Source organism: Dasypus novemcinctus, chromosome 7 (genome assembly GCF_030445035.2).
Source record: "Dasypus novemcinctus isolate mDasNov1 chromosome 7, mDasNov1.1.hap2, whole genome shotgun sequence".
Classification (NCBI taxonomy): Eukaryota; Metazoa; Chordata; class Mammalia; order Cingulata; family Dasypodidae; genus Dasypus; species Dasypus novemcinctus.
In genome coordinates this window covers 56681787-56709407 of record NC_080679.1, presented here as the reverse complement: position 1 = coordinate 56709407, position 27621 = coordinate 56681787, and the positions used below count along the sequence as shown (strand labels likewise).

General features: G+C 34.9%; 1 protein-coding gene across 1 annotated transcript in view; it reads left to right on the top strand.

Moving 5' to 3' along the window:
- Nucleotides 1-27062, top strand: part of PMS1 (PMS1 homolog 1, mismatch repair system component) — a 98912-nt gene extending 71850 nt beyond the window's left edge. The window contains exons 8-13 of the mRNA XM_004452543.4: nt 463-606; nt 789-1666; nt 14924-15409; nt 18873-19003; nt 23535-23695; nt 26707-27062. Of these exons, the coding sequence (XP_004452600.1) occupies nt 463-606; nt 789-1666; nt 14924-15409; nt 18873-19003; nt 23535-23695; nt 26707-26871 (1965 nt within the window). The 3' untranslated portion in view covers nt 26872-27062. The remainder of the gene's footprint in view (nt 1-462; nt 607-788; nt 1667-14923; nt 15410-18872; nt 19004-23534; nt 23696-26706) is intronic.
- The last annotated feature ends 559 nt before the right edge of the window (nt 27063-27621 follow it).

Below are 27621 nucleotides of genomic sequence, written 5' to 3'. Positions count from 1 at the left end.
GGGAGAGGGGAGAAATAAAATAAATTTTAAAAAAGAAAAAGATACAGTAACGCTTATTAAGCATTGCGCTAGCTACTTTACGCATGATGTGTTATTTACTTTTCACAGTATATATACCCATATATAGTGAGAAAACATGTTAGGTGACTTTCTTAGGTCACATAGTTAAGAAGTAGCAGATTTTGGATTTAAACTTTAGGCCTTCAGAAATGACACAACATTATGATCTTTTAACCATGAAACCAGTTGCACTGGCTAGTTGTACTTCCTGTGAATGTTGTTGCTTTGTGTTCAAAGCCTCTAAATTACTATTCCTACTTAGATACTGCTTTTCCTAATATTCAGTTACCTCCACTGCACTTTCTCAGTTGAATCTCTTCCATTAGGCAATGTTTCAATGTTGGCAATACTGTCTTTATTTACATGATATTTCTGTCTTTTGTTAATTATGTATATTTCTAGTTAATCCGGCATTACTATAATCTGAAGTGCCTAAAGGAATCTACTCGTTTGTATCCCATTTTCTTTATAAAAATTGATATACCTACAGCTGATGTGGATGTAAATTTAACACCAGATAAAAGTCAAGTATTATTACAAAATAAGGTAAGCTTTTATCAGATAATTTTTGTATTAATTTATGCTATTTACAAATTTATGCAACCTTAATCATTTTTCACCTGAAAATATTTGCTTATTTACATTTTTCATTTTTTACTGTTGTTTTAAATCTTGTTTGTTTATTATTTTTATAATTTGCCCTAACATATGTTAATTTTTATTTTTAGGAATCTGTTTTAATTGCTCTTGAAAATCTGATGATGGCTTGTTATGGACCACTACCTAGTACAAATTCTTGTGAAAATAATAAAACAGATGTTTCCTCCGCTGACATGGTTGTTAATAAAACAGCACAAACAGATGTGCTTTTTAATAAAGCAGAATCATCTGGAAATAATTGTCCAAATGTTGATATTTCAGCCATTCCTTTCCAAAATGATGTGCATAATGATGACTCTGAAAAAAATACTAATTGTTTAAATCATCAGATATGTGTTAGTGATCATTGTGATTGTCGTTTTAGCAATGGGAATTCTAGCACTGGTAAAGATATGGAAAATACATTTCAGGAGATCCAAACAAATAATATATCATGTGAGGACACACAGAATAAAACCAGTTTTGTAGGTTCTGTTAAGCAAACCCAATCAGAAAATGGCAATAAAGGCCATATACATGAAAATGAGGAAAATGAAGGAGAAGCAGTCCCAGAGAAGTGTTTGGAAATTTGTGCAGATGACTGGAGCAAGGGAAGTGCACTTAAAAATTCAATGGGAAAGAACATTGAACCTGTGAAAATTTTAGTACCACAAGAAAGTTTAGCATGTAAAGTAAGTAATAATAGTCATCCAATCCCTGAACAAAAGAATCTCAGTGAAGATTCCTGTAATAAAAAGTCAAATGTGGTAGATAGCAAATCTGGACAACTTACAGCTTATGATTTAATTAGCAATCAAGTAATCAAGAAACCCTTGTCAGCATGTGCCCTTTTTGTTCAAGACCATCGTGCTCAGGTTCTCACAGAAAATTCTAAGAACAGTTTGGAGGATGCAACAGAACAAATTGAAGAACTGTGGAAGACATTGAGTGAAGAGGAAAAACTGAAGTAAGTTTCCAGAACTTGCATGTGACCTGAAGGCTTCTTTATTTCCATTCTATATGACTCACTGGGCTTAAAAAAATTTTTTAACTTATTTATGGAAAAGTGGAATGGAAAATGCCTTTTGGCTTGGCTAGAATACCATTGTGGCCTCACTTTTTTTCTTAATTTTGATGTGTGGTGTTTTTTGTTTTGTTTTTATTTCGGGGGGGGGGGGGTGTTTTTTGTTTTGGTACAAGGCTTAACTGCTTTCTGATTTATTAAGTTCATTCCTAAGATTTTCCAATCTTTTCAATTTAAAATTTTAGACCATTTTCTTCTATTTCTTTTCCATTTTATGTTAAAGAGCTTTTCCTATGACAGGACATGGGTTTTTTAAGATTTAGCATTAGACCAGTTAAAACAGAAGGGTCTAAAAAAATATCTTTTCACTTCCTTAAATTGGTTCCCCAAATATGTAGCAAAATACATAAAATTGTTCTATTGCAGATTTAATTTAGTGTTGTTAATGCCATCCCTATTCAGTATAATTCAGGGAATTCTTCTAAAATTTGATTATTCATTGACAACTTCTAAACTATAGTGACTTTTTTGGTAGGTAAATATGTGATTTTATCTGTCTTTGATTAAAATAATTACATATTACTTGCCATCTTTATGTCTGATCACCTGAATAAATTTTTCAAAAATAACATGATGGATGTTTCTTTTTGACCTAAGGTAATCAACATAAACACAAGATATGTTTTGAGTGAGCCAGTCCACTAGAAAAATTTAGAGTGGAACTATACTGCCAATCATGTATTGTTATCTAAGGCATTTCAATGCTATGTCAAACATCTGGAAAAAATTTTAAATATAATCCATCACCTGACCTTCTTTTAAATTTTTCATTAGCTCATTTAGTCTTAGAATGACACTATCTTTTTAAAGTAATAAGTGCCACTATTAACACCTATCGGGAAAGTCTTCATATATTAACTTTTCTCCCCATCTTTTTTTTTTTGATGGGATTGGTTGTTTTGTTCTTTTTAAAACATACACAAAAGTAGACAAAACAGTACAATGAATCAATCATCCAGTTTCACTGAAAATCATTTCATGGTCATTCTGGCTTCAACCATGCCCCAAATTACTTCCCCATCTCCTTTATTATTCTGAAGCAAATCCAAGCATAAAAGCATTTATTTTATAAATATTTCAGTATGTATCTCTAAAAGATAAAGACATTCATATTTTAAACATAACCATAATAACTATTTTCTTAACTTAAAAACAGTTCACACTAATTCCTTAAGTTAGCAGACATCCAGTGTTCAAAGTTCTAATTTTGTCATAAATATCTTTTTTGCTTATTTGAATCAGGATTCAACTAGATTTCATGCTTTGTGTTTTGTTGCTATGTGTCTTAAATCTCCTTTAATCTTCATTCTTCTTACTTTTCTTTGCTGTTTACTTATTGAAGAACTAAGTCTTTTTTCCTATAGAATTTTCACATTCTGAATTTTGTTTATGCCTATAGTGCCATTTAGCATGTGCTCTTTCATTTTCTGTAAACTGACAGTTGGATCTAGAGACTTGATCAGATTTGGGTTTGAGTTCTTTTTATTATTTATTTATGTGTGTATGTATGTATTTATTCTGTCAGAACTACTTCATAGGTGATTTTTATCCCCCGTTACTAAAGGTATAGTGTCTGTTTGTGTCTCTTTTTGTCTCTTTCCAGTGATGATCAATGCCTAAATCTGTTAATTCATTCAGGGTTACAAGACGGTGATTTTCTGTAAAGAGAAACTAACTCATATCTAATATTTAACTACTTGGTGGTATGGTTCTTTTATAATCATTTGACTTTGTTCACTAGCATCTTCCAACAGTGAATGACAGGTTTTTCTTTATTTAGTATCATTATGAAATTATGGACTTAAACCTGTTGATGTACTTCAGTCCATTTCAATTATTCTTATTGATGCTCAGATTGCCCCATCTTTGGACAGTGGGAGCCTTTTCTAATTGGCTCCTGAACCCTTTTGATATGATCCTAGCAGGTTTTTATAGCTTTTTTGCTCTCTAGTATGAAAAGATGTTCCAGGCACATCTAGTACAATTCCTACCCCATACCCGAATCAGCCATTTTTTCCAAGGAGTCCTTGTTCCTTTGAGTGAGAAATGGACACTGTAGCTTGGGAACTTCAGAGTATTTATTTCTACTGTGATAGGGGATTAGCATTTTTAGGATTGAAGGGTCAGAAGAAGTGATATATATAAGCTGAAATCTAAAGGAAGAATAGCAGTTAGCCAGGTAGACTATGTGTGTGTGTAGGAGTGGTATGTGAGCAGTTTGCTGAGTAATGGTGGTAGAGATGGAAGCTGATGGTATGAAGGAGACTAATATTTTCTATGAACTAAGAGAAGTTTAATGTGCCTAGCTTAGTGAGAAGTGAAGTTGACAAGACCAAATAAACCATGTCAAGGAATGTGGACTTCTGAGAGCCTCAGTTTTTCATCTATGTAGGAAATGGGGATTGTAATCATATGGTTTCTAAGGTTCCTTCTACCTCAGAGTCCTTTCTTCTTTATTTTACTTCTTGGATTTATCTGCAATTAGAAGATTTTAGTTAATGTTTTTATTAAAATGTTACTAGAAAGCCTTCATATTTGCCTGGTGCATTTAGAGTTTTAATCCCTGATGACATCACTAAGAAGTAAGTATTGCCATGTTACAGAAGAAAAGATGAGTTTAGAGAAATATAAAGTCACACAGTATCTGGCAGAACTGAGGTTTGAACCCAGGTCTTAGGACTTGCATGTCCAATTCCCTTAATTTGTGAGGGTCCTAACTTAGAGAATTCTCTTTGTTCCTAGAAATGCTGCTCTGCAGAGTCAGTACAGAGTATCTTTTAAGTGATAAGCAAAATGAGTTTCACTGAAGCTTTTTCTTCTAAGTAAGACACTAGTTTTATACAGTTTTAAACCTAGCATCACGTAAGGAAACCTTACATAGATCTTCACATGCACCTGTGCCAGGTTTCTTCCCATGTAGACACTAGAACTACATTTGTAACTAATGACTTGTTAATACAGTATTTGTCATGCTATTATTGTGTGGTACTCAGTAAATGTCACTATCACGTTGCAAATTTTTATGTTACAAAAACTGGAATGACATTTTTCCTTAAATGTGGTTTTACATGAATCATGATATTTCATGATATATATTTTGAAAATAAGTTCTTATAAAAGGCAAGAAGTAAGTCTGTTGTCTTTAGCCAGGACATATTTTACATATTTGCCTTTTAAAAATTCTTTCTTTTCATGTGCCACCTGAGGGCTGGATTGTACAGCTAACCATATGGAAAGAAATCCAGCTGTTGAACACCTGCTCCAGTAGGACAGGTCTTCCCTGCAGTGTGTCCTGAGCTGTTTTGGATAGTTGTCAATTCAGTTCAACAAATAGGTATCCAGAACCCACTGTATGGCAAGCATTGTGCTAGGCATGTAGCAGCAAATAATCCCTACTTTCATGAAGTTTAAGATCTAGTAGTAAAGGTATGGTTTTCCCTGGATTAAGTTAAAAATTTAAATGTAATAGGTAACATTTATTTAGCTTTCCTATACACTTGATACTATGCTAAGCATTTTAGATGAATTATGTCATTTGGTCTTGAAAATAATCTATGAGATAGGACTATTATTATAAATACTTTAGGGATAATTGGGTATTTTTTTCTGGATAAGGTTGAAATTTATTTGCAGGGACACAAAAACTGCTTTGAAAAAAAAATGAGAGCATAAACTACTAAAGTTACTGATTTTATTTTAATACTGGTTGCATAAACATAGCCTGTGCCAGAAATGGGCTATGAGAGCAGAAACCTAAGATTGCATCCCTAAGCATCTAAGAACAAAATTAATTCAACACTCCAACCCTGGAGTGCTTTAATGTAAAAGTACATTTTAAGAAATGGAGCCAATGAAATTGAGGATGGGCTGAAACTCAGAATTTTGGCCTTTTTCCTCTAAGCTGAGAATCCTGGAAATGTAAGCTTTTTTTTTGAGGTACCAGGGCCGAGAATTGAATGTGGGACCTTGTATGCAGGAAGCCGACAGTCAACCACTGAGCCAAATTAGCTCCCCGGAGTTGGTCCTTTCATCTGTTTGCTTGTTGTTTGTTTTTGTTTCTAGGAGACATTTGGGATCAAACCTGGGACCTCCCATGTGAGAAGCAGGCACTCAAGCATTTGAGCCACATCTGCTCCCCAACATCTATATTTTAATTATAAATTTCTCTCTTGCAGAAGAGAATAATTAGAGTCCTAAAGGCAGAAGAACTATATAGCGTTGATGGTACAGACAAAGGAACATGTTTACTAGTTCTATATTACAGGGAAAAAATTAACAAATGAGATAATGGGAAATACTTGATAGTAAAATCACTGTTTTCTGATTAAAGAAATACTAGGATGTAGGCTTAGACGGTTGTCAAGATGCCCTACTTCCATGTTGTGAATGCAGATTACTTCTGAATAAGAAGTAATAAATCTGTTCTTTATGGTTTTTCTTCCTATCTCACTACTTGGAGAGTGAAAATTGAAATGATTTTCTTTAGTTTTACCTAAATGATGCAACTATGCAGTTTAAAGAACAATGTACTTAACTTTCAATACAGTAAATCCACAAAAGTTCAGGGAGATGAGAAATTGAGAGCTGCCTGAAAATAGAAAAAAAAAATAGATGTTCCAGTTCCAATGGAAGTAGGAATAGTATAACAGCTTAAGATGAGACTATATCCTGTTAGCTATTGCCTTGTATCCTCACAATAAAAGATATTTTTCTAGTTGCTTTTGAGAAATGTCAGCATTATATCTCTTTGTGAGCCCCCAAGGTGTCAGTTTACTAGGATTATAAGTAATAAACTTCATCTAAAAATTTACCTGTCGCCAGGTTGTATTTGGAATCCATATTTTTCTCTTCTTTCCTCTAGTGGATTAGAATCCAGATTTAGAGCATGTGCCCTGGATTCTCCCTGCCACTTGGTTCTCAGTCCAAGTAGCCTAAGCTTTCATTTGCAATAGCTATCAACATATTTTCTACTTAAAGTAAAAATTGTATTAGCAACTGTGTACTACTGAGAATAGTTTATAGTTTTATAGTTAGATGTAATCTTTAGTCACAAAGACATCATGAATTGACTACTGGTCAATTCAAACCACAATATTATTCAGAATTACTATTTCTATTCAAGTTACTAAATACCTTACTGACATTAAGTACAAAGGTAGCAGCTGCTTTTACTTAACATATACTTAATATTCTTTTGGATATAACTTTTGCTGTATTTCCCAAGTAACTACTTAAATTGACTTCTCAAGTAAATGGAAGATTAATACCATATGTGAAAATTTGAACACTGTAATTAATTACAAATGGTGACATTTGTCTTGAACTTACTTTCCACCATACAAGAAAAATCCTGAATTTGAATGTCCAAGAGCTAAAAATACTTATTTCCAATACCTGTTTTAAAATAAACTGTATTAAAAATCATGTGTTTTATGTGGTAACCCAGAACCTTAGGTTTTAAGTAAGAATGGGAGAAAATAATAACTTTTGTAAATATGGCATGGTAAATAACCAAAACATATTTCATCAAGATTACAGGGTTTTTAAAAAAATAGATTTTCATCCAGTTAACATTCATACAGCAAACGTGTATTGAGTACAAACTATGTATGCTGTGATATCTTTCTTCATCTCCTTTAAATATTTAACATGGTTCAACCAGTAATAACATTTTTATTTTCTAACATATCCCAATTTCTCCTTTAAAATGTTTTATGTATATTACATAATGGAATTAGCTAATTTCTTAAGAAGTTATATTTTCCATTCTCAAATTTAAAACTTCAGTTTTTAAAAATTTTAACAAGGTTACTTAAATAATCATCAGCTACTTGTTAGTCAACCTTGTAAGATTGATGTTTCTTGATAGAACATAATAATGATAACAAACATTATGACCCTTTACTATGTAACAAGTACTGGTCTACTTGACACATTTTAACTCATTTTGTTCCTCACAACAAAACTATGAAGTCAGTGTAGATAATTGGCATATTACAGGTGAGCATACTGAGGCATAGAAAATTAAGTAATTTTTGTAGGTTCATAGTGCTACTAAGTGGAAGAAGACCTGGCAATCTGTCTCCAGGGTCTGTGCATTTAACTAGTATATTTTGTTTAACACATAGCAGTAATTTTCAGTGCTGGCTATGCATTAGAATCATGTAGGGTGCTGCCTTTTTGTTTTGTTTTGTTTTGGGCTTCTGGTACTACATATTGAGCACTTTACATTATCATGCTCACAACAATATAATGAGATACATATTTGTAGTCTCATAACATAGCTTAAAAATCTTTAAGAGGTGGGAAGCGGACTTGGCCCAGTGGTTAGGGTATCCATCTACCACATGGAAGGTCTGTGGTTCAAACCCCAGGTGTCCTTGACCTGTGTGGAGCTGGCCCATGCACAATGCTGATGCACGCAAGGAGTGCCCTGCCACGCAGGGGTGCCTCTACGCGCAAGGAGTGTGCCCAGTAAGGAGAGCCCCAGCACAAGACAAAGTGTAGCCTGCCCAGGAATGGCGCCGCACACACGGAGAGCTGACACAACAATATGACGCAATAAAAAGAAATACAGATTCCCGTGCTGTTGACAACAGCAGAAGTGGACAAAGAAGAACATGCGGCAAAATAGACACAGAGAATAGACAACTGGGGAGGGGGAAGGGGAGAAAAATTTAAAAAAAAAATCTTTAAGAGGTTTAATAAGTAGCAGAACTAAGATTTAACTTGTGATTTATTTAACTCAAAGCCTGTGCTTTACCCCACTTCCCAGTACTATCGTAACATACAATTTAAATACAGTAAATAGATCTTAAGAGTAAGGAGCTTGATGACTTTTAATAATTTTTTAAATTGTGGCAAAATATATGTAACCTAAAATTTGCCATTTTGGCTTTTAAGTATACAAATCAGTGGCATTAATTATATCCACAGTGTTGCTCAATCATCACCACTGTGATTTCCAAAATTTTTCATCACCCCAAATGGAAACTCAGTACTTACTAAGAAATCATTCCCCATTCCCCTCTCTCCCTGGTAACATCTAATCTACTCTATATGAATTGTCCTACATATTTCATAGAAGTGGAATCATACAATATTTGTCCTTTAGTGTGTGGATTATTTTACTTCTGACAATGTTTTCAAGGTTCCTCCATGCAGTATAAAACTTCACTTCTTTTTATTGCTGATATTCCATTGTATGGATACCACATTTTTTTTAATCTGTTCAAGTGTCAATGGACACTTGGCTATTGTGTTTCCAAGTTTTCCACCTTTGGCTATTGTGAATATTGCCTTGAATATCAGTGTACAAGCATCTGTTTGAGCCTCTGTTCTTTTTTTTTCAATAATAGTCATACCAGTGGGATGTTACTGACAGGACACACACAGTTGGTAGGGAGTTCTCCAGGGCATATATCCAGGGTACATAAAAATGTTTGGATATTTTCATAGTGGTTACAATTAAAAACAACAACTGAGGGAGTGCTGAGTTCCTAGCCAGAGGAGCTCTATCACAGTCCCTAAAGGAACAGCAACAATCCCCCAAGTGCAACGGCAAAGACCAATAAAGAAGGAAGGTCCAACAATGAGCCCTTGATACTAATGAGTATGCTTGTGAGCCTGTGCACCTGAAATAAGAACAAGGCCTAGAGCTGCAGGGTACCTAAGAGTTATCTCCTGAGAGCCTCCGTGTTGCTCAAATGTGGCCAGTCTCGAAGCCAAACTCAGCATGTAAATGTATTGCCTTCCCCCCAGTGTGGGACATGACTCCCGGGGATGAGCCTCCCTGGCGCCAGTGGATTACTACCAAGTACCAGCTGATGATGTAACTAGAAAATGACCTTGAATAAAAGGGTCAACTTGGACCAGCAGAATATCTTAGTCTACATAAACCAGGAGTTAAAAATGCTTTTTTGACTGAATAAAAGGGGGAAATAGGACAAATGAGGTTATATGGCTATGCGTCTCCAAATAGAACCTGAAGGTTATCAGAGGTGTCGCCCTTATGCAAACCTAGGCAGGGTCCCAGATACAGATAAGCAGATACAACCCCAGGTATTGGTTCTTCTGAGGGCTACAGAGATCCACAGGTTCTATGGTCATGGCAGATGGAGTTCAGTGCCATGTCCGTTGGCCTGCTCTGGAGTTTGTGTTTCTGTGTGATGGAGTTGGATGCAATCTTTGTCCACAAGCCTCTCCTGTTACTTTTACTGGATCTGTAGTTGGTGCTGGGGTTTAGTGTATACCCAGGGGACCTGAATCTCTGGACTGACCATGTGATAGCCAGGCCCTAAGCCTCAACAGAGTTGCAACTCTACACTCTGGTTTGTTGGACTTACCCCACTCAGCTAACATGGAGGTAGAGAAGGTCAGCCACCACACCAGGGAGTCAAGAGTGCCTACAACTGAAAGCAGGAGAATTGCATCCAGCATCCATGTGGAATCTAAGCCCCCTCTTGACATAGATGTGTAGTGGACACAACCATTGTAAGGTCCACAGGATGGAGGAATAGAGTATGGATTAGAGTGGACTTACCGATATTCTATACATGAACTGTTGTGATTAATAATCGAAGAAAATGTGGCATTGGTGTGGAGAAAGTGGCCATGGTGGCTGCTGAGGATAGGGAGTGGGAGGAAGAGATGTGATGTGGGGGCATTTTCGGGACTTGGAGTTGTCCTGGGTGGTGCTGCAGGGACAGTTACTGGACATGTATGTCCTCCCATGGCCCAGTGGGTGGACTGTGGGAGAGTGTGGGCTATGGTGTGGACCATTGACCATGAGGTGCAGTAGTGCTCAGAGATGTATTCATCAAGTGCAATGAATGTCTCATGATGATGGAGGAGGTTGTTGTTATGGGGGGAGAAGTAAGGTGAGGGGGGTGGGAGGTATACGGGGACCTCATATTTTTTTAATGTAACATTAAAAAAACAAAGACAAAAAAAAAAAAAGACCCACACAATAAAAAAGAAATAGTCATACTAGTGAGTGTGAATGGTATCTCATTGTGGTTTTGATTGCATTTCTCTGATAGGTATTGATATTGAGAAACATTTTATGTGCAAGTTGTCCATTTGTATATCTTCTTTGGGGAAATATCCTTTAAAGTCCGTTGCCCATTTTTAAATTGGATTGTCTTTTTGCTGTTGAGTTGTAGTTCTTTGTATATTCTGGGTATTAAGCCTTGTCATATAATTTATTTGCAAATATTACCTCTCTGTAGGTTGTTTTTTCACTTTTTTGAATAATGTCCTTTGATGACAACATTTTAAATTTTGTTGAAGTTCAGTTATTTTTTTCTTTTGTTGCTCTGTGGAACTTTTAAAAAACAGAACTGCCCAACCTCTGCCTAGGTATGGAGAATTAGAAACTTGAGGTTAGAATCCAGGCATCTCCCTTTTTTTAGTAGTGTTGTCATAACCATTGTCAACTGGTCTTTGGCCCTGGAAGTTTCATTTTATTCCTTTTTTTTTTAAGATTTCTGAACTTTTTACTTAATATAAATTTGAAATATCCATTATCTTGTACCTTTGAAATTGAATTTAATTAGAAGGTTTGGCTTTGTTCAGTTGATTTAAATTTAGTTTTCATTGAGGACCCTAAAATAAGAAATAAATAGCAATTGAAAAAAACTTAACATATAGCTATGAAACCATTATAAATTTAATCATTAAGTTTTTACTTTGCATGTTATTATAGTGACTTTGTAATCTTTCTAGTAATCTAATTACTAATATGGCATGTTAATGTATGCACATTTTCTTTTCTGTGTTCAGGGAATTGTTTATTTCATGTTGATATTACAGCAATGCATAATTATTATTTCTTCATTTGTGTATGTGTGCTTGTGCTCATGCCCTAACACCTACTTAAATGGTTTCTTAAATTAAGTAAAATTTGCCTACTATGAAATGCAGAGTTCTTATGTTCAAAATATATGGTTTGATTCATTTCCATAAATATATACATTTATGTTCCTAACACTCCAAACAGAACATAAAAAGTTTCCTTGTGCCACCTACTAGCCAGTCTCCATAAGCAACCCTCAGCTACTTTTCTCATTTTCAGCATCCTAGCTTGGTATTTCTGGTACTTGAACTTCAGATACATAAAATCATATGATATGTCCTCTTTTATTCTTTCATTCAATAAAATATTTTTGTTTTATTCATATTGTTGAATGTATGAGTGGTTCATTATTTTTAATTCATAAGTATGCAATTTTATAAATATACCATAATTTATTTAATCATTTCTCTCACTGACAGAATTTGGGCTGTTTCTAGTTTTAGGCTCTTATGCATAAAGCTGTGTTATTTAGTTTCCAAATATTTGAGACTTTTTCTAGTTATCATTCTATTATTGATTTCTAGTTTAATTTTCTTATGTTCAGAGAAAATACTGTGTTAGATTTCAGTCTTTTGAAATTTATTGAGAATTAATGCCCTATGGTCTTTCTTGGTGCATATTCCATGTGCATGTAAAAGCAACTGTATTCTATTAAGGTAGGGTGGTTGGTAGTACTGACCATATTTTCTATAGCTTTACTGATTTATTTTTGCGGGGGGAGGTCTCTTTCTGTCAGTTACTGGGAGGGGGCAGTTTAAAATGGATTTATTGCTCCCTTTAGATCTGTAAATTTTTGCTTAATGTAATTTGAAGGTCTTTTAGTAGATGCACCTGTGTTTGTGATTGTTACATATTCCTAATGGCCCCTTTTGTCTTAGGAAATGTCCCTCTTTATCTCTGGTATTACTTGGTCTTGAAATTTATTTCATCTTGTATTACTATGGACACTTTGCCTTACCCTTACCATTTGCGTGGTTTCTCTTTTCCCATTCTTTTATTTTCAAACTCTGTATTAAGTGTATCTTTTGTAGACACATATGGTAGGGTGTTGCTTTTTTGTAAATTTAGTCTGACAACCTCTGCCTTTAAACTGCAATAATTAGTCCGTTTAATGTGATAATTTACATGATTGGGTTTGGTCAACCGTTTTGCTGTTTGTTTTCTATTTGTCCTGTCTTTGTTTTGGTCTTCTCTTCCTACTTTCTCTTTTTTTTTTTTTTTTTTAATTTTGCCTACTTTGGCATTAGCAGAATATATTTTGGTATTTAATTTTAATTTCTCTGTTGGTTCTTTTTTTCTTTTTCTGCATTATTTTAAGTGGCATCTTTGGGGATTATACTATGCATTCTTAATTTATCATTATGTAGAGTTAATATTTACCATTTCACATAAATTATAAAAACCTTGCAAATATAATTCCAGTTATAACCCCTGCCTTTTGTGCTGTGGTCATATATTTTATAAATACATAAAATATAAACCTCACCTTAAAACACTATTAGTTTTTGCTTTTAACAGTCAACTATCTTTTAAAGAAATTAAGAGAAATTGGTAAAAGAACACTTTTTTCCTGTTTACCCACATTTTTACCATTTCTGGTGCTCATTAATCCTTCTTGAGATCTGAGTTTCCATTTTCTGTCATTTCTGGCATTTTGTAGACTACAATTATATTGGCAACAGTTTCTCAGCTTTCTTTTACCAGAAAATGTCTGTTTCATCTTCATTTTTGAAAGATGTTTTTGGGTTCTTTTGGCACTTAACACATGTTACTCATTGTCATCTGACTCTCCATTGCTTCTGTTGAGAAGTTATACATAATTTATGATGCTGTTCCTTTATTGTAATGTCATTTTTTCTTTCTAACTGCTTTTGGGATTTTCCCTTTATCTTTGATTTTCAGCACTTTGAATCTTATATACCAAGGTGTGGATTTCTTTGCATTTATTCTCGCAGATTCTTGGATCTGTAAGTTGTACTTCTGATTGGCTATCAGCCATAATTTCTTCACATTTTTTTCTTTCCCATATTTCTACTTTGTCCTTCTGGGACTTAAATTATGTATATTTTAGATGGCTTGTTGCCGTCCCATAGTTCACTGAAGTGCTTTTTTAGTCTTCTTCAATTATTTTTCTGTTTTTAGATCTATTGGTATGGCTTCAAGTTTACTGACTCTTTGTTTTGTCATCTCTGATCTGCTCTTAAGTCCATCCAGTGAGTTTTTCATTTCAGATATTTTACTTTTTAGTTCTATAATTTCAATTTCTTTTAACTCTTTTTTATAATGTCTACTTCTCTGTTGATAATTCCCCCTTCTGTTCTCTACTTATTATCTTTTTCTTTAAGTCCATTTATATGAGCTACTTTTAAATGCATTTTTGCTCATTCCAGTATGTGGGCCATCTTTAGATTGTTTACTATTGCCTGCTTTTTTCCTTAACCATGGCTCACATTTTCCTGATTTATTGCTTGAGTGATATTTTTATGGTAAGGGCATTGTGGGTGATATATTGTAGAGACCCTGGTTCTGTTACCTTCCTCTAAAAAGTAGTAATTTTTTTTCTTCTACGAGGCATTTAAATTATTAATGGATCACCTATAACTTTTGGAAACTTTCTTTTATGTTTCTTTTATGTTTCAGTGTTGCCCTTAGTCCCACAGCAACTGCCTTAGTTCTAGGACATAGTTTTTATCCCTAAGATGTGGCCCTCCAAGAATTTTAATGGAAAGTCCAACATGTTTACAAAGCCATCTAACTTTGTGGAATCTAAACTATAACCTCTGTCTTTCTTGAAGTAAGTAGCAACTGAAATCACTCTTCAGCTCTTTCAGCCTTCTCGCTGTTAGTTTCCTCTGGAATCACACATAGGACTTTTCTAGGTTTTTCTTCCTCAATTTATTATTTTTCTGGAACCAGGTAACTCTGTATTCTGATGACTCAGGCTAATCATAGTACAGATTTCTCCTTCAGTTCTTACTACCCCCTTTATGCTGGGGAGTGCAATCTGGGTAAAAGATGTAAAAAGGTGGATCTCTTTTTTTCAAGGGTCAGATCCCTTCCAATTTTGCTTCCTGAGTTGTTCTCCAGTACCTGTTTTCAAGAATTGATTTCTTTTTTGTTCAGAGTTTATTATAGTTAAATGTGGGAGGGTTAGTCCAACACAGACTTACTCCATCAATACCAAAACCAGAATAACAGCTTTTTATTTTTTATGATATTTACTTCAGATAGTTAATATAGTCTTTATTTTGGCCTTATTAGTTCTATTTTATCTCTGTTCTTAGATATGAAGAAAAGGCTACTAAAGACTTGGAGCGATACAACAGGCAAATTAAGAAGGCCATTGAACAGGAGTCACAAATATCATTAAAAGACAGTGGAAGAAAGACAAAACCCATCCACACATGGAATTTGGCCCAGAAGCATAAGCTGAAAAATTCATTATCTAATCAGCCAAAACTTGATGAGCTCTTTCAGTCCCAAATTGAAAAAAAAAAGACCCAAAATATTAAAATAGTACAGATCCCATTTTCTACGAAAAACTTAAAAATAAATTTTGAGAAGCTTAAGAAATTTAACTTAGAAGAGAAAGATGAACTTCGCTTGATCCACAATCTCAAGGTTCCTGATGCATGGCTAATTACATCCAAAAAAGAAATAATGTTGTTAAACCCATATAGAGTGGAAGAAGCCCTGCTATTTAAAAGACTTCTTGAGAATCATAAACTTCCTGCAGAACCACTGGAAAAGCCTATTATATTGACAGAGAGGTATGGTATATTTTTTAAATCTTAAAAAAATGTTTTAATCTACACTAGATTAGAAATTGAAGATAAAAGATTTTCCTAATAGGAAAAAATGGTATTTATTTAAAGAAATCTTTTTTAAACTTGATTTCTAGTCTTTGACAGAATTCGTTGCTTTTAAGTGAATAATTTCAGAGTATTCTAGGTAATTCACTTCTGCAGTTAATAACTATCAAGTTCAGTTCTCCTCAGGGTAATATCTGAAGTTAGGTTGCTGTGACTCTCCATTGTGTACTCTTTAACATTTTCAAAGATACACCAAAATAGATGGAATTATACAATGAATGCCTTTATCAACAGTTTTCCAAATATTGCCACATTATCTTTATCTTTCTGTATATATATATATTTTTTTCCTTTGCTGAAGTATTTCCGAGCAAATCCTACCTTTATGTATTTCAATAAATATAACTCAAAATATAGCTATTTTCTTTACCTACCCATGATGTCTGTTTTATACTGTACCTAATAATTCCTTGGAATTGTTCTCTATTGTCTTAAAATGTCTTTTTTATAGTTTTTAATTTTTAAAAATTTAATTGGTATGAAAACAATTCCACACATTACATTTGTGGCTCTTAAAATCTCCTTGGACTCATGTCATTGACTTACTGTAAATACTGAGTCACGTGTTCAATGAAATTTCCCATTTCTTGATTTGCCTCTCTGTTTCCGTGTGGTGTTTAACTTGTTTTTATTTCCACTGTATTTAAACGAAAGCTAGCTCAGGAGGCTTGTTTTGTTATACTTCTTTTCAATCTGACACATGTGGAAAAGAATCTTTTGTATGACAAAGGAATAAGAACAGTGAAATTAAAAAGATAATGAGAATTTGTTCTCTAGGACACATCATTAGATAACTGTTTCAGAACTTCTAAGAATAAAGCATCAATGATTTATAAAATGTTTTAAAACCTTTGTGTTAAAGGCAGTGCCATTAGAAGGAAAAAATTGGAAGAGAGCACAGAAAAACATTTGTTAAAACAATAATCACCTTCAAAAATCTACCATCTTTCTAAGTTGGCTTAGGACATCGTCTAAAGAAGAATAAGAAAACAGTACCTTAGATTGTTTTTAAAAAGTTCAGAAACTTGGTATTATTTTATCTTTCTCCCCTCCGAGAACTAAGGTGTAACTGAAGTTTTAAACTTGACTGCTTTTCTGAATTGTATTTGTGTACTGTCATTTAGATCTTCTCTTTTTTGTACTTGTCCAAATTACAGGGTTTTTTGGTGGGTTTTGTTTGTTTTTTTGAGGTACCAGGGCTAGGGATTGAACCCAGGACCTCGTGTGTGAGGAGCCGGCACTCAAACCCTGAGCCGCATCAGCTCCCCTGAGTTGGTTTTTTCTTTTGTTTGCTTGTTGTTTGTGCTCCAGGGACTGAACCCGGGACCTTGCATTTGGGAAGCAGATGCTAAACTGCTTGAATCACATCTAAGTTACAAGTTTTGAAAAATATTTTTCTATGTGATATACTATTTTTAAATAATTATTTTTAAAACTGTTATATTGCATCCATACTAACCTGAAAATATACCTTTCTTAATTGAACATAGACAGCAACAAAACTTGATTTAAAAAATTTCCCCCTTCTGAAATAGAGTGTCCTCATCACAATTAATAATGTAAGTTTTTCAGAACTGAGCCATGGACTAATTAATTACCATAAAGTGTTGTCAGGGTAATATTATGAATTGAGCTTAGTTTTCTCACTAGAGTTCTAGTCCTGATATGTGTAGTTTACTTCTGAATGGAGTAATTTAGAGATTTATAAACTACACATTAATAACAAAAACAAAGGCTAATGTTTATTGGACACTTACTATATGATAGAAACTTTACTAAGCTCTTAATTTTCATATCTTCACAACAATTTTAAGAAGTACTATCATCCACATTTTATAGATGAGGAAACACACACAGAATGGTTAAGTAACTTACTTAAGGTTTACACAGCCAGTAAAAAAGTGATGGATCCAAGATTCCAATCTAGATGGTCTGACTTCAAAGCCTGGACCATTAATTGCTATAATATGTCATCATCACCACCACCATCATTGACACTCAGTTATATTTTCTGGAGGTTGGTTAGTTAAGACAGAACACATTTGACATACATGGCTGACACTCTCCTCTCTATGACACCTTGTTTTACAGCCAGGTGTGTTTTGTTTCAACCTTTCAAAGGTGGTAAGCAAAGACACTATCCATCTGTCCATTTAGTCTTTCAAGGAGTACAGGATTATAATGAAAAAACAGCTCATAATCCTGCACTAGACCATACAACAGTGCCTTATGTTCCTAGGACAGTGTCTAGTACATGGTAGGCACTCCGATACTCACTGAATGGGAAAATGGTATATATCGCATGTCAACCCCAATAAACACCTTCTTATAATGACTGTTAAAATACGAAGCAGACTGACCAAACCTAGAACCAATGTAAAAGGTTGATCTGTGTCAGAGGTAGTTTTTGGCTACCTCAATATTTTGTTTAGAGCCTGCACCACTCAAGAATAATTTCAAATGCCACTCTTAGTAAACATACCATGCCTGTAGTTGACTAAATGAAGCTCTCCCACTTCTGAGTTGTCAGTTCTTAAGACAAAAAATGTATACTAGCTTATTTTTTTGTTATCTAAGAAACCTTCCTTAGCAATAGGCAGGATAAACCACTTGGGTAACTTGAGAATACATTATGTGATTTTAAAGGTATAAATGTGGGAAGCGGATGTGGCTCAAGCAATTGAGCTCCTAACGCCCAGGGCCTCCTGGTGAAGGCAAGCTTGGCCTGTGTGGCAAGCTGGCCCACGTGGGGTGCTGGCCTGCACAGAGTGCTGGGCTGCTCAGAGTACTGCCCCATGCAGGAGTGCTGGCCCACATGGAGAACTGGTGCCGCAAGGTGATGCAACAAAAAGAGACATGGGAGAGATAATAAGAGAAGCAACAAATCAGGGAGCTGAGTTGGTGCAAGAGAAGGATCACCTCTCTCCCTCTCTGGAAGGTCCCAGGATCGGTTCCCGGAGCCACCTAATGAGAATATAAGCACACAGAAGAACACATGGTGAATGGACAAAGAGAGCAGACAATGGGGTGGGGGGGAATAAATATTTTTTACAAAAGGTATAAATGGCATTATTTATAAAGTTCTCATGTATTCTATAGAGAGCATATTTCTTGATTTCACATTTAGTTTGTAACATTCTAGAAGATAGTGACTATCTTTTATGTCTCTTCCTTTTCTCTCTGTACCCTGTATGCAATAGATCTATAAAATATTAACAGATGTAAAAAAGTAAATTTTCTCATACTTTTATATTTGGTTAATGATAACACTTTTAAAGGCCCTTGGATTAACTTTTTTCCCATAAATCCTCATTTCATTTTACATATTTAATAAGTTAAAGGGCTGTTCTTTCTTTTTCAGTCTTTTTAATGGATCTCATTATTTAGAGGTTTTATATCAAATGACAACAGATGACCAAAGATACAGTGCATCAACTTACCTGTCCGATCCTCGCCTTACAGCAAATGGTTTCAAGATAAAATTGATACCAGGTATGATAATGTGGTTTAATATTTCCTGACTTAGAAATAAGTCTTTTCTAAGAGTTACATTTGGATTTTATAAATTACAGATAACCGGACATATTTTTGTCTCATCAAAACAAGGTCAGCTGTGAAGAAACAGCCTTTTTTTTTTTTAAAGATTTATTTTATTTTTTATTCTCCCCCCCAGTTGTGTGTTCTCTCTGTCTATTTGCCGCAAGTTCTTCTTTGTCCGCTTCTGTTGTTGTCAGCGGCTCGGGAATCTGTGTTTTTTTGTTGTGTCAGCTCTTGGTGTGTGCGGCACCATTCCTGGGCAGGCTGCACTTTCTTTCGCGCTGGGCAGCCCTCCTTACAAGGCGCACTCCTTGCGCGTGGGGCTCCCCTACGCGGGGACACCCCTGCGTGGCAGGGCACTCCTTGTGTGCATCAGCACTGCACGTGGGCCAGCTCCACACAGGTCAGGGAGGCCCAGGGTTTGAACCGCAGACCTCCCATGTGGTAGATTGACGCCCTATCCATTGGGCCAAGTCCGCTTCCTGAAACAGCCTTATTTGCTCTCTATTTCAGCCTTGCATTTTCATTTTTATAACTACTCAAATAGTTTTATTGTATTTTTTCATCCTTTGATGTAATATTCAAACTGCTTCCTTTGTGTTTAGTAATTTTTTTTTTTTGAGTTACCAGGACCAGGACTGAACCAGGACCTCGTATGTGGGACGCCAGCACTCAACCCCTGAGCCATATTAGCTCCCCTGAGTTGTTTTTGTTTGTTTGCTTGTGGGTTTTTTTTGTTTGTTTTATAGTCGGCACCAGGGATCAAACCTGTGACCTCACTTGTGGGATGCAGGCAGGTACTCAACTGCTTGAACCACATCTCCCTAATTAAAATTTTTAAATATTTCTCTAGATGAAACAAATATTTAGTATTTTATTGGCCTATATAAACAGACTAACAAAATTAGACGTCTCCTTTTCTTTTTTTTAAGGATTTTACTTCTTTTTGAAACTAGACATGTATTGTAAGCAGTCTTCCTATTTGGGTCATTTGATTCTGTGGCTTTGCTAAAAGACTAATCCTTTTTGCTTAGTATAAAAATTCACTGGGTGGGAAGACAAATAGAAAACTTGTCTGCTCGGGACTTTTCAGTTCTCTTGTTTGGTCCTTCCTCTTTTCTTTCTTTCTTTCAATGCTTAATTGCCTTCTGCCCTAACTTTCTAGGCTAGCCTTTTCCTATTGCTTTCCCTTCATCTGGTGTCAGGAGGCACAGTAGCACCATGAGGACAATTCATACTGTTCCTCCTCCCACCCATTGTCATGGCCAATGCCTAGAAAAATAAAATTCTGTCAAAACTGTTGAAGATTTTTCAAGGAATATTTTACTGGGACATGAAAAAACAAAAACAATGTGCAAAAGCATGGAATTAGGTATATACTGAAAATGCTCTGCAGTTCCAAACTTAAACTAGTTTGTTCTTTTTTAGGAGGTATCAAGGATTGAACCCAGGACCTAGTATATGCAAAGCAGGAGCTTAACCACTGAGTTATACCTGCTCCACTAAACTAGTTTTGACTCGTGCAGTTTTAAGGATTCCTGTCCTAAACTTACCACTCACCTCTACCCTAGATGGAGTAAATGGTAAACAAAGATATTTACAAGTGGAGTGGAAAGAGTTGGGCCAAATTCCAACTCTGCCATTTAAAAACTGTGTGTCTTTGGGAAAGTCAGTTGACCTTACTGTTTCTTCATCAATAACAGCAATTAATATTTATTGAATAATTGTTATGTGCAGGGCAGTATTCTCAGTATTAAATAATTAATTCCCTGAATTTTCCTACTTGCCCTATGAAGTAGGGATTACAAATGAAAAAAATCATGGCACAGAGAAGTCTTTTTAAGGTTGCACAGTGGTTGAACAATGATTTGAACCCAAACAATCTGCCTTTAAAGCCTAGCTCTTAACTAATTTGTAATCTGCATCTCCATTAAATATTTATATCATGAAGGAGTTGTTAGGACTCAGTGAGATATCTTTTATAAATCAGTTAGCCTAGTACTTGACAATGGTAGATGTTCAAATGTTCTTTTCTCCCCACTTCTTTACCTTACCTTTCTAGCCTGAACAGATTTATAGTCTTGTCTTTTGTTTGCTTCCCCTAGAAATCTTTTTTCTTTAGGGCCCCTGGCATCTTTTTAATTTATCTGAAGTGTGACACAAGTTTGTGTATGTATGTGTATACAGCAAGCTATTTTATTCTTAATTTATTTTTCTAATTAGCTACTTGGTGTTGTGGTAGGTACTAGTTTCTCCTAAAAGATTATTCCTGCATGAATCCCATCACTGCACTTTCTTTTAACAGTTAGCTTAACTGCCCTCTTTGTTCCAAGAGCATGTTCATTTTTTAACTACTCAGTAAGTTTCTGTCAGACACCTTCAGCTCTTCAGTCCTATTGAATGACAGGTACTTTACATGGCATGAAAGGTACAAAAATGAATAAGATGTCTGCTGTAAAATGACTTTATATTGAAAGTAACTTTACATAATTTATGATCAGAATTATTGCCCTTATCAAAAAGAGACCAGGTTTAAGATATTCATGAGTTTCTTTCTTCATTATTTTTTTTAGATTTTTTTTTAACCTTCATTTTTTTGTTTTGTTTTGTTTGTTTCAATTTGTTTTGTTTTGTTTTGAGGAAGTACTAGGAATTGAACCCAGGACCTCATACATGTGAAGTAGGTGCTCAAGCACTGAGCTATACCTGCTCTGCCCCTTCGTTATTTTTTACGTCAGGTTTTCTTAGGTACCATTTTATCTGTCTTTTAGTGAGGGTGTTGTACTAACCTGGAATCAAAAGTTTGCCAGGTGTCTCAAAACATTCTTAGATAAGAGTTAGGGGATTTGAAATAGGAGTAATACCTCAGGCTTTAGCAGAAAGATTCTGAGTGTGACCCTAAGAGTTCTGCTTGTTAATGGGAATAGCATTCTGTACGGCATCAATAAGGATTTCACATTTTAGGAAGTAAAAAACTTGTCACACCGTTTTTTCATTTGAAGTATCTTCCCTGAAATTTGAGAAACATTTCACAAAATTTTATGGAAACTTCTTGAAAGTTCATTGTTGCATAGTCCCAATTGTCTATGTTTTCCATATCTGAATTTTCCAAACACAGAGATTAAAATACTGCTCAGTTTCCTCATCTGTAGCCAAATGCTTTTTATTCATATCCAGAAGTAATTCTGGGAAATGTGTATAATTTTCTAGGGCAAATATAGTCAGATTAGACTTTTCAATCTAATTATACTATAAAAAAACAGCAACTGTGTAGTCTCTTAGACTGGTAATTTTGAAATTTTTCTTTATCTCTCTCTCTATATAAAGAAATGCGAACTAGAATATTATGCCACTTTCCCTTTACCTATCTAAACCCTGATTCAAGTCCCATTTAAGTTCCCCTAGTCATTCAAACTTTCATTGTCTCCCTTTGCTGAACTTTGCACCTCATCCCTTAATGCTTGATTGTGTATCATTATATATTATCCTCCAGTGGTTTCATAGGAAGAGCACTAGGATGCATGCTCTGTTCTGTCTAGCCCCACTGCAACTGCCATGCAGGTCAAGGAACTAGTCTAACTGGGAACAGGCTATCGATGGTATAATTGAAGTTCTCAGGATGTGAAACTCTTCAAGCCATGTCATGCCTCGTTTTTCTTAACCCATAAAATTAATAATTGATAGCTATTAATTACCCAATATTGGACCTTCATTTTTTCTGTACTTCTAGGTGTCATAGTGTGAACTTCAATATTAAATACCTCTATTACATAGCTACAAACAAGACATATGGTTCTGTTTTCCAGAACCATAAAATAACATTCTAAAGCCAAATTTAATGCTTTGGGATATGTGCTGTTATGGATTATCTACCAGATTGTTCATCTAATCATGTAGCTGGTTTTTAGTTATACATCACTAAATTATTAAAGTAGTTTAAATAATAGATAGCATGTCATTTTTAAACATTGTCCTAGTAAAATATTTTGAACAAATGTCCGTTTTTTGTTTCCTCAGATTGCTAATGTACTAAAATATTACTGTTTGAGTACTTTTATAATTTTTAAAGTTGAAATAATTCAGGCCTTTAAATTACATATTGAACAGTATAATAGAATTTGAACTAGCAGCAGTTGTTAAAATATTTAAGCCAGTTTTCTTTTCTTTAATCTTGGGACTCCATTTTCTCTCCAAAGTAAGAAATGTTCTAAACAAATGTAAGCAATAGAACAGCAGTAATGGAAATTAAATTGAATTACATAAAACACATGTGGTGTCAGTGAACACTTATGATTTAATGTGACTTTGAAATCCTATGGGAAATTATTATTCTCCAAGTAAAGAGCAAAATTTTGTCCTAATTGTATTGAATTCTAATGATGGTTCACTAAGTTTTAACATTGATTCTGTTTTCAATGGACATTTTCTGGAATATAATTTATTCTAAAATTAAAATGACTATATACTTTTTTATTTTTTCTTTCAGGAATTTCCATTGCTGAGAACTTCTTGGAAATAGAAGGAATGGCTAATTGTCTCCCATTTTATGGAGTAATGGATTTAAAAGAAATTCTAAATGCTATATTAAACAGAAATGCAAAGGAAGTTTATGAATGTAGACCTCGCAAAGTGATAAGTTATTTAGAGGTATGCAATATTATATATTGGCTAGGTTTTCAGATCATTGTTTCTTAAACAATAAGCAGTTTCAAAATAGTCAGAAGTTTCTCTAAGGTTTATTATTTGCAAGGAGGAAATAATATTTTTTTAAAAAGAAAATCCATTAAAAGTTTCTTATCTAGACTGGTAAACTCTATTATGAATCCTTACCATGACATTTATTTCTTAGGTGAATATTGAGAAAGAAAGAGCCTGAATGAAACATTCTGTAGTGAACTTCTTTCCTCTTTTTTTTTAAAATTTCATAAGTAATTCCCTTAAAAGGGATTCAAAATGGTCCACCTTATACTTGAATATATGATTCTATGAATAAAAATATGATCATCTGCCCTAATCTTTTTTACCTTTTTAAAAAAAATTTCTCCCCCCACACCCACCCCAGTTGTCTGCTCTCTGTGTCCATTCACTGTGTATTCTTCTGTGTCTGTTGTATTCTCATTCAGAGGCCCTGGGAACCCATCCCGGGACCTTCGAGAGTGGGAGAGAGGTGATCATTCCTCTTGCACCACCTCAACTTCCTAGTTTGTTGTGTCTCTTATTGTCTCTTCTCTCTGTCTCTTTTATTGCATCATCTTGCTGCGTCAGCTTTCCATGTTGGTGGCACCACTCCTGGGTAGGCTGCACTCCTGCATGGTGTGGCACTCCTGGCAGAGGGAGCACTCCTGTGCGGGGTAGCACTCCTTGGGTGCGGCAGGAGTCCACATGGGCCAGCTCACCTCACGGGGCAGGAGGCCCTGGGTATTGAACCCTGGACCTCCCATGTGGTAGGCAGACTCTCTGTCAATTGAGCCACATCTGCTTCCCCCTAATCTTTTTTAATAGCTCTAGATTTAAAAAGTGGAGATTTCAGTGTCCCAAAAGTATCCACAACAAATAAGAAATGTAACTGGATTTTTTTTTAAATAAAAAAAAATAGAAGATGGAGGGAAATCTTAAATTTTTAAATGTCCAAGTATAGATAGTGGAGGGAAAATATTGGTCTCCGAAAGTTATATTTGAGTGTTTGGATAACCCTTAAGGTTAAGCTGAATAAGATCCATTCGAGATAAAGGTAGGATAGTAAAAGGAGAACCAAGAGAGGGAGAGATAAAAAAGTCAAGGGAGTGTCACATCTTTTATAGGACAATAGGATAGAACATTGATGCAATAGAATATAAGTATGACTGCTGGATGGTCAGTGGTAATTTTTGTAGAGAGCCATAATGGAAAAGTAGTAGGGATAGAAGACATTTTCCAGTGGTTTAGAGCAGGGTAGTGATAAAAGTATAGGCAGCAAGTCACTTGATGATGAAAGGAAGAAAGAGAGACTAGCATATGTGTATTGAATGGGTAGAAAAAATGATTGAGGATAAAAGGATTTGGAGAGAAAATGATCCAGAAAAGGCTGGAGGGAAGATTGGATAAGGAGAAAAACTTTAGAAAGGAGACCGCTTTCTCTGAATCAAGAGCAAAAGGGGGTGAAAGTAAAAATACACTGAGGTAGACTTGAGATTAGTCATGTCTGATAAATGTGGTAAAGGAGTAAGAGAAGTTATTGGCTGAGTGAGCTGTACTCTCCTTCACTACAGAGGGAAAAGATCTGAAAGAAAGGAAAATGATTAGATAATAAGATTTCCCCATGCCACCAAGGGCTCATAAGAACTAACATTTATATTGGAACAAACCAAGACAGTTTTGTTCTCCAACAGAGCTTGATAGATTTTATCCAGGGGAAGGTGGGATTGGCAAGATGAATATTGTGGAAGAACGAGAGGATGAGTGAGGAAGTTTGAGCACATGCATCCTAAAGGTATATAAATATTAATTAAATTCTATCAGGAATTCTAGTAGGAGCCTGCCCTTAGATTCTAAAAGGAATCTAAAAGGAATACAGGAGGCTAGAAATTGTCTGGCTATAAAGCCTTAAGTAGGGAAAGATCATAAAAGGATACTAGTGGGTTAGAAGAATGAGGGCTTATTTAAAAGTCAAAGTGAAGAAAAACAGGTTTAGTAGGAATAAAGGAATAGGATGTTTGGAAAGATGATAGGAGGGGTATGTAGTTAAAGAGATAATGTTAAAATTCAAAATCTTTATAACTTTTTTTAAAAAAAAGGAAGCCAAGTTTACTCCTCAACCTGATCATCTTTCAGTCTTCCCTATCTGAGAAAACAGTATTACCATATCAACAATATGGACATTATCCTTGATTCTGCATCCTTCATAACCAGTCTGTCAGCAAGTTTCCTTGACTCAGTTTCAACTCATATGAGAAATCTTTTTATCACCCTCCATCTCCATTATTATCACCCTAGTCAAAACCTCTTACCAGGATCACTGCAATAATTGCCTACAGATTTCCTGCTTCTCTTCTGGCCCTGCCTCAAGCCATTCTTCACACAGCCATCATGTATAATGTTTTAAAATGTGAAACAAATATCAAGCCCTTGCCTAAAACTTCCCTGGGTAGTACTATGCATTCAGATTAAAAATCCACATCGCTCTGTCTTTAGTTACCTACTTGATCTGGCCCCTACTTGTCTACCTTATATTGCTCCTTCCCTTAAACAGCCATGCTGCAGCCACAGGGGAATTCATTCTTTCTATTCTCTCTGCCTGAAATGCTTTTCTTACCCCATGATCTTTGCACAATGGTTCCTTATTTAAATTGAACCTTAAATGTCACCTCCTCAAGGAAGTCTTTTCCAACCATCCAATTACTTTCTATCATGTTGCACAGTTTAATTTTCTGCATAAAGCACTGAAATTTTTAAATGTCTTTTTGTCTGTTTTCTGTTTCTCTGCAGTGGAACATAAATTTCACAAGAGCAAGGAATCTTGTTTATCTTATTCTCTGTTGTATCCCTAGTACCTGCAACAATGACTAGCACATAGTTGGTGCTTCAGTATTTATTGAGTGAATGAATAATAAGAATATAATCAATTCTCTATTTTCCTTCTTGCCAAGATAAAATGTTTTCTGATGACTTTTTCTTTATAGGGAGAAGCGGTACGTTTATCTAGACAGCTACCCATGCACTTATCAAAGGAGGACATCCAAGACATTATCTACAGAATGAAGCATGAGTTTGGAAATGAAATTAAAGGGTGTGTTCATGGTCGCCCATTTTTTCATCATTTAACCTATCTTCCAGAAACTACATAATTAACCAAGTTTAAGAAAATTAATGTTGACATTTATTCAGTCATAAAACATTTTGAGTCTGTTTTTAAATCATCTTTGTATTTTCATGTGTTAAAATGTTATTTTATATAAATGAAGATGCACTGGCTTATCTGTATATTGAAAAAAATCAAAATTGTAGAAAATGTAAATAAATTCCTATACACTATTAATTCAGTTGATTCTCAGAACCAGCCCTCATAATAATTACCAGTTGTGGACTCCAAATTGGAAAATCTGTAGGATGCTTGGGTAGGTGATGTAGTAGGTCAGCCTTGTGCAAGAAGAAATCATATCACACCAGCAGATACAGCTGGTGTTATCTGATAGAACTAGTTAATCTTGTTTAAAAAAGGATTGAGACGGGGAGTTTGAGAAAGTAAGAAAATGAAGTTCGGAGGAAGAAGATAAAAATAGCTTCAAAACTCCTGCCATGTCCATCTTGAGGGTAACAACTTGGATTTTGTGGCTGTCTCTTTCTGATACTGTGGTTAAAATTTGTCATACAACATCGGAAGATCTATATTTTTAAACAGAAAATTCAGGTTACAATTATTGGTTGTACATGAATCCTTTAAAAACTCAGTCCCCACATTGTCCCAAAATAATTTACAAAAAGTTGAAACATGATTTTTAATTAAAATATTTGTTGTGTAAATTAAAACATGTTATGCTGGATACAGTACCGCCACATTCATACCACCCTCCCTTAATCCTCTTGGAGAATATTTA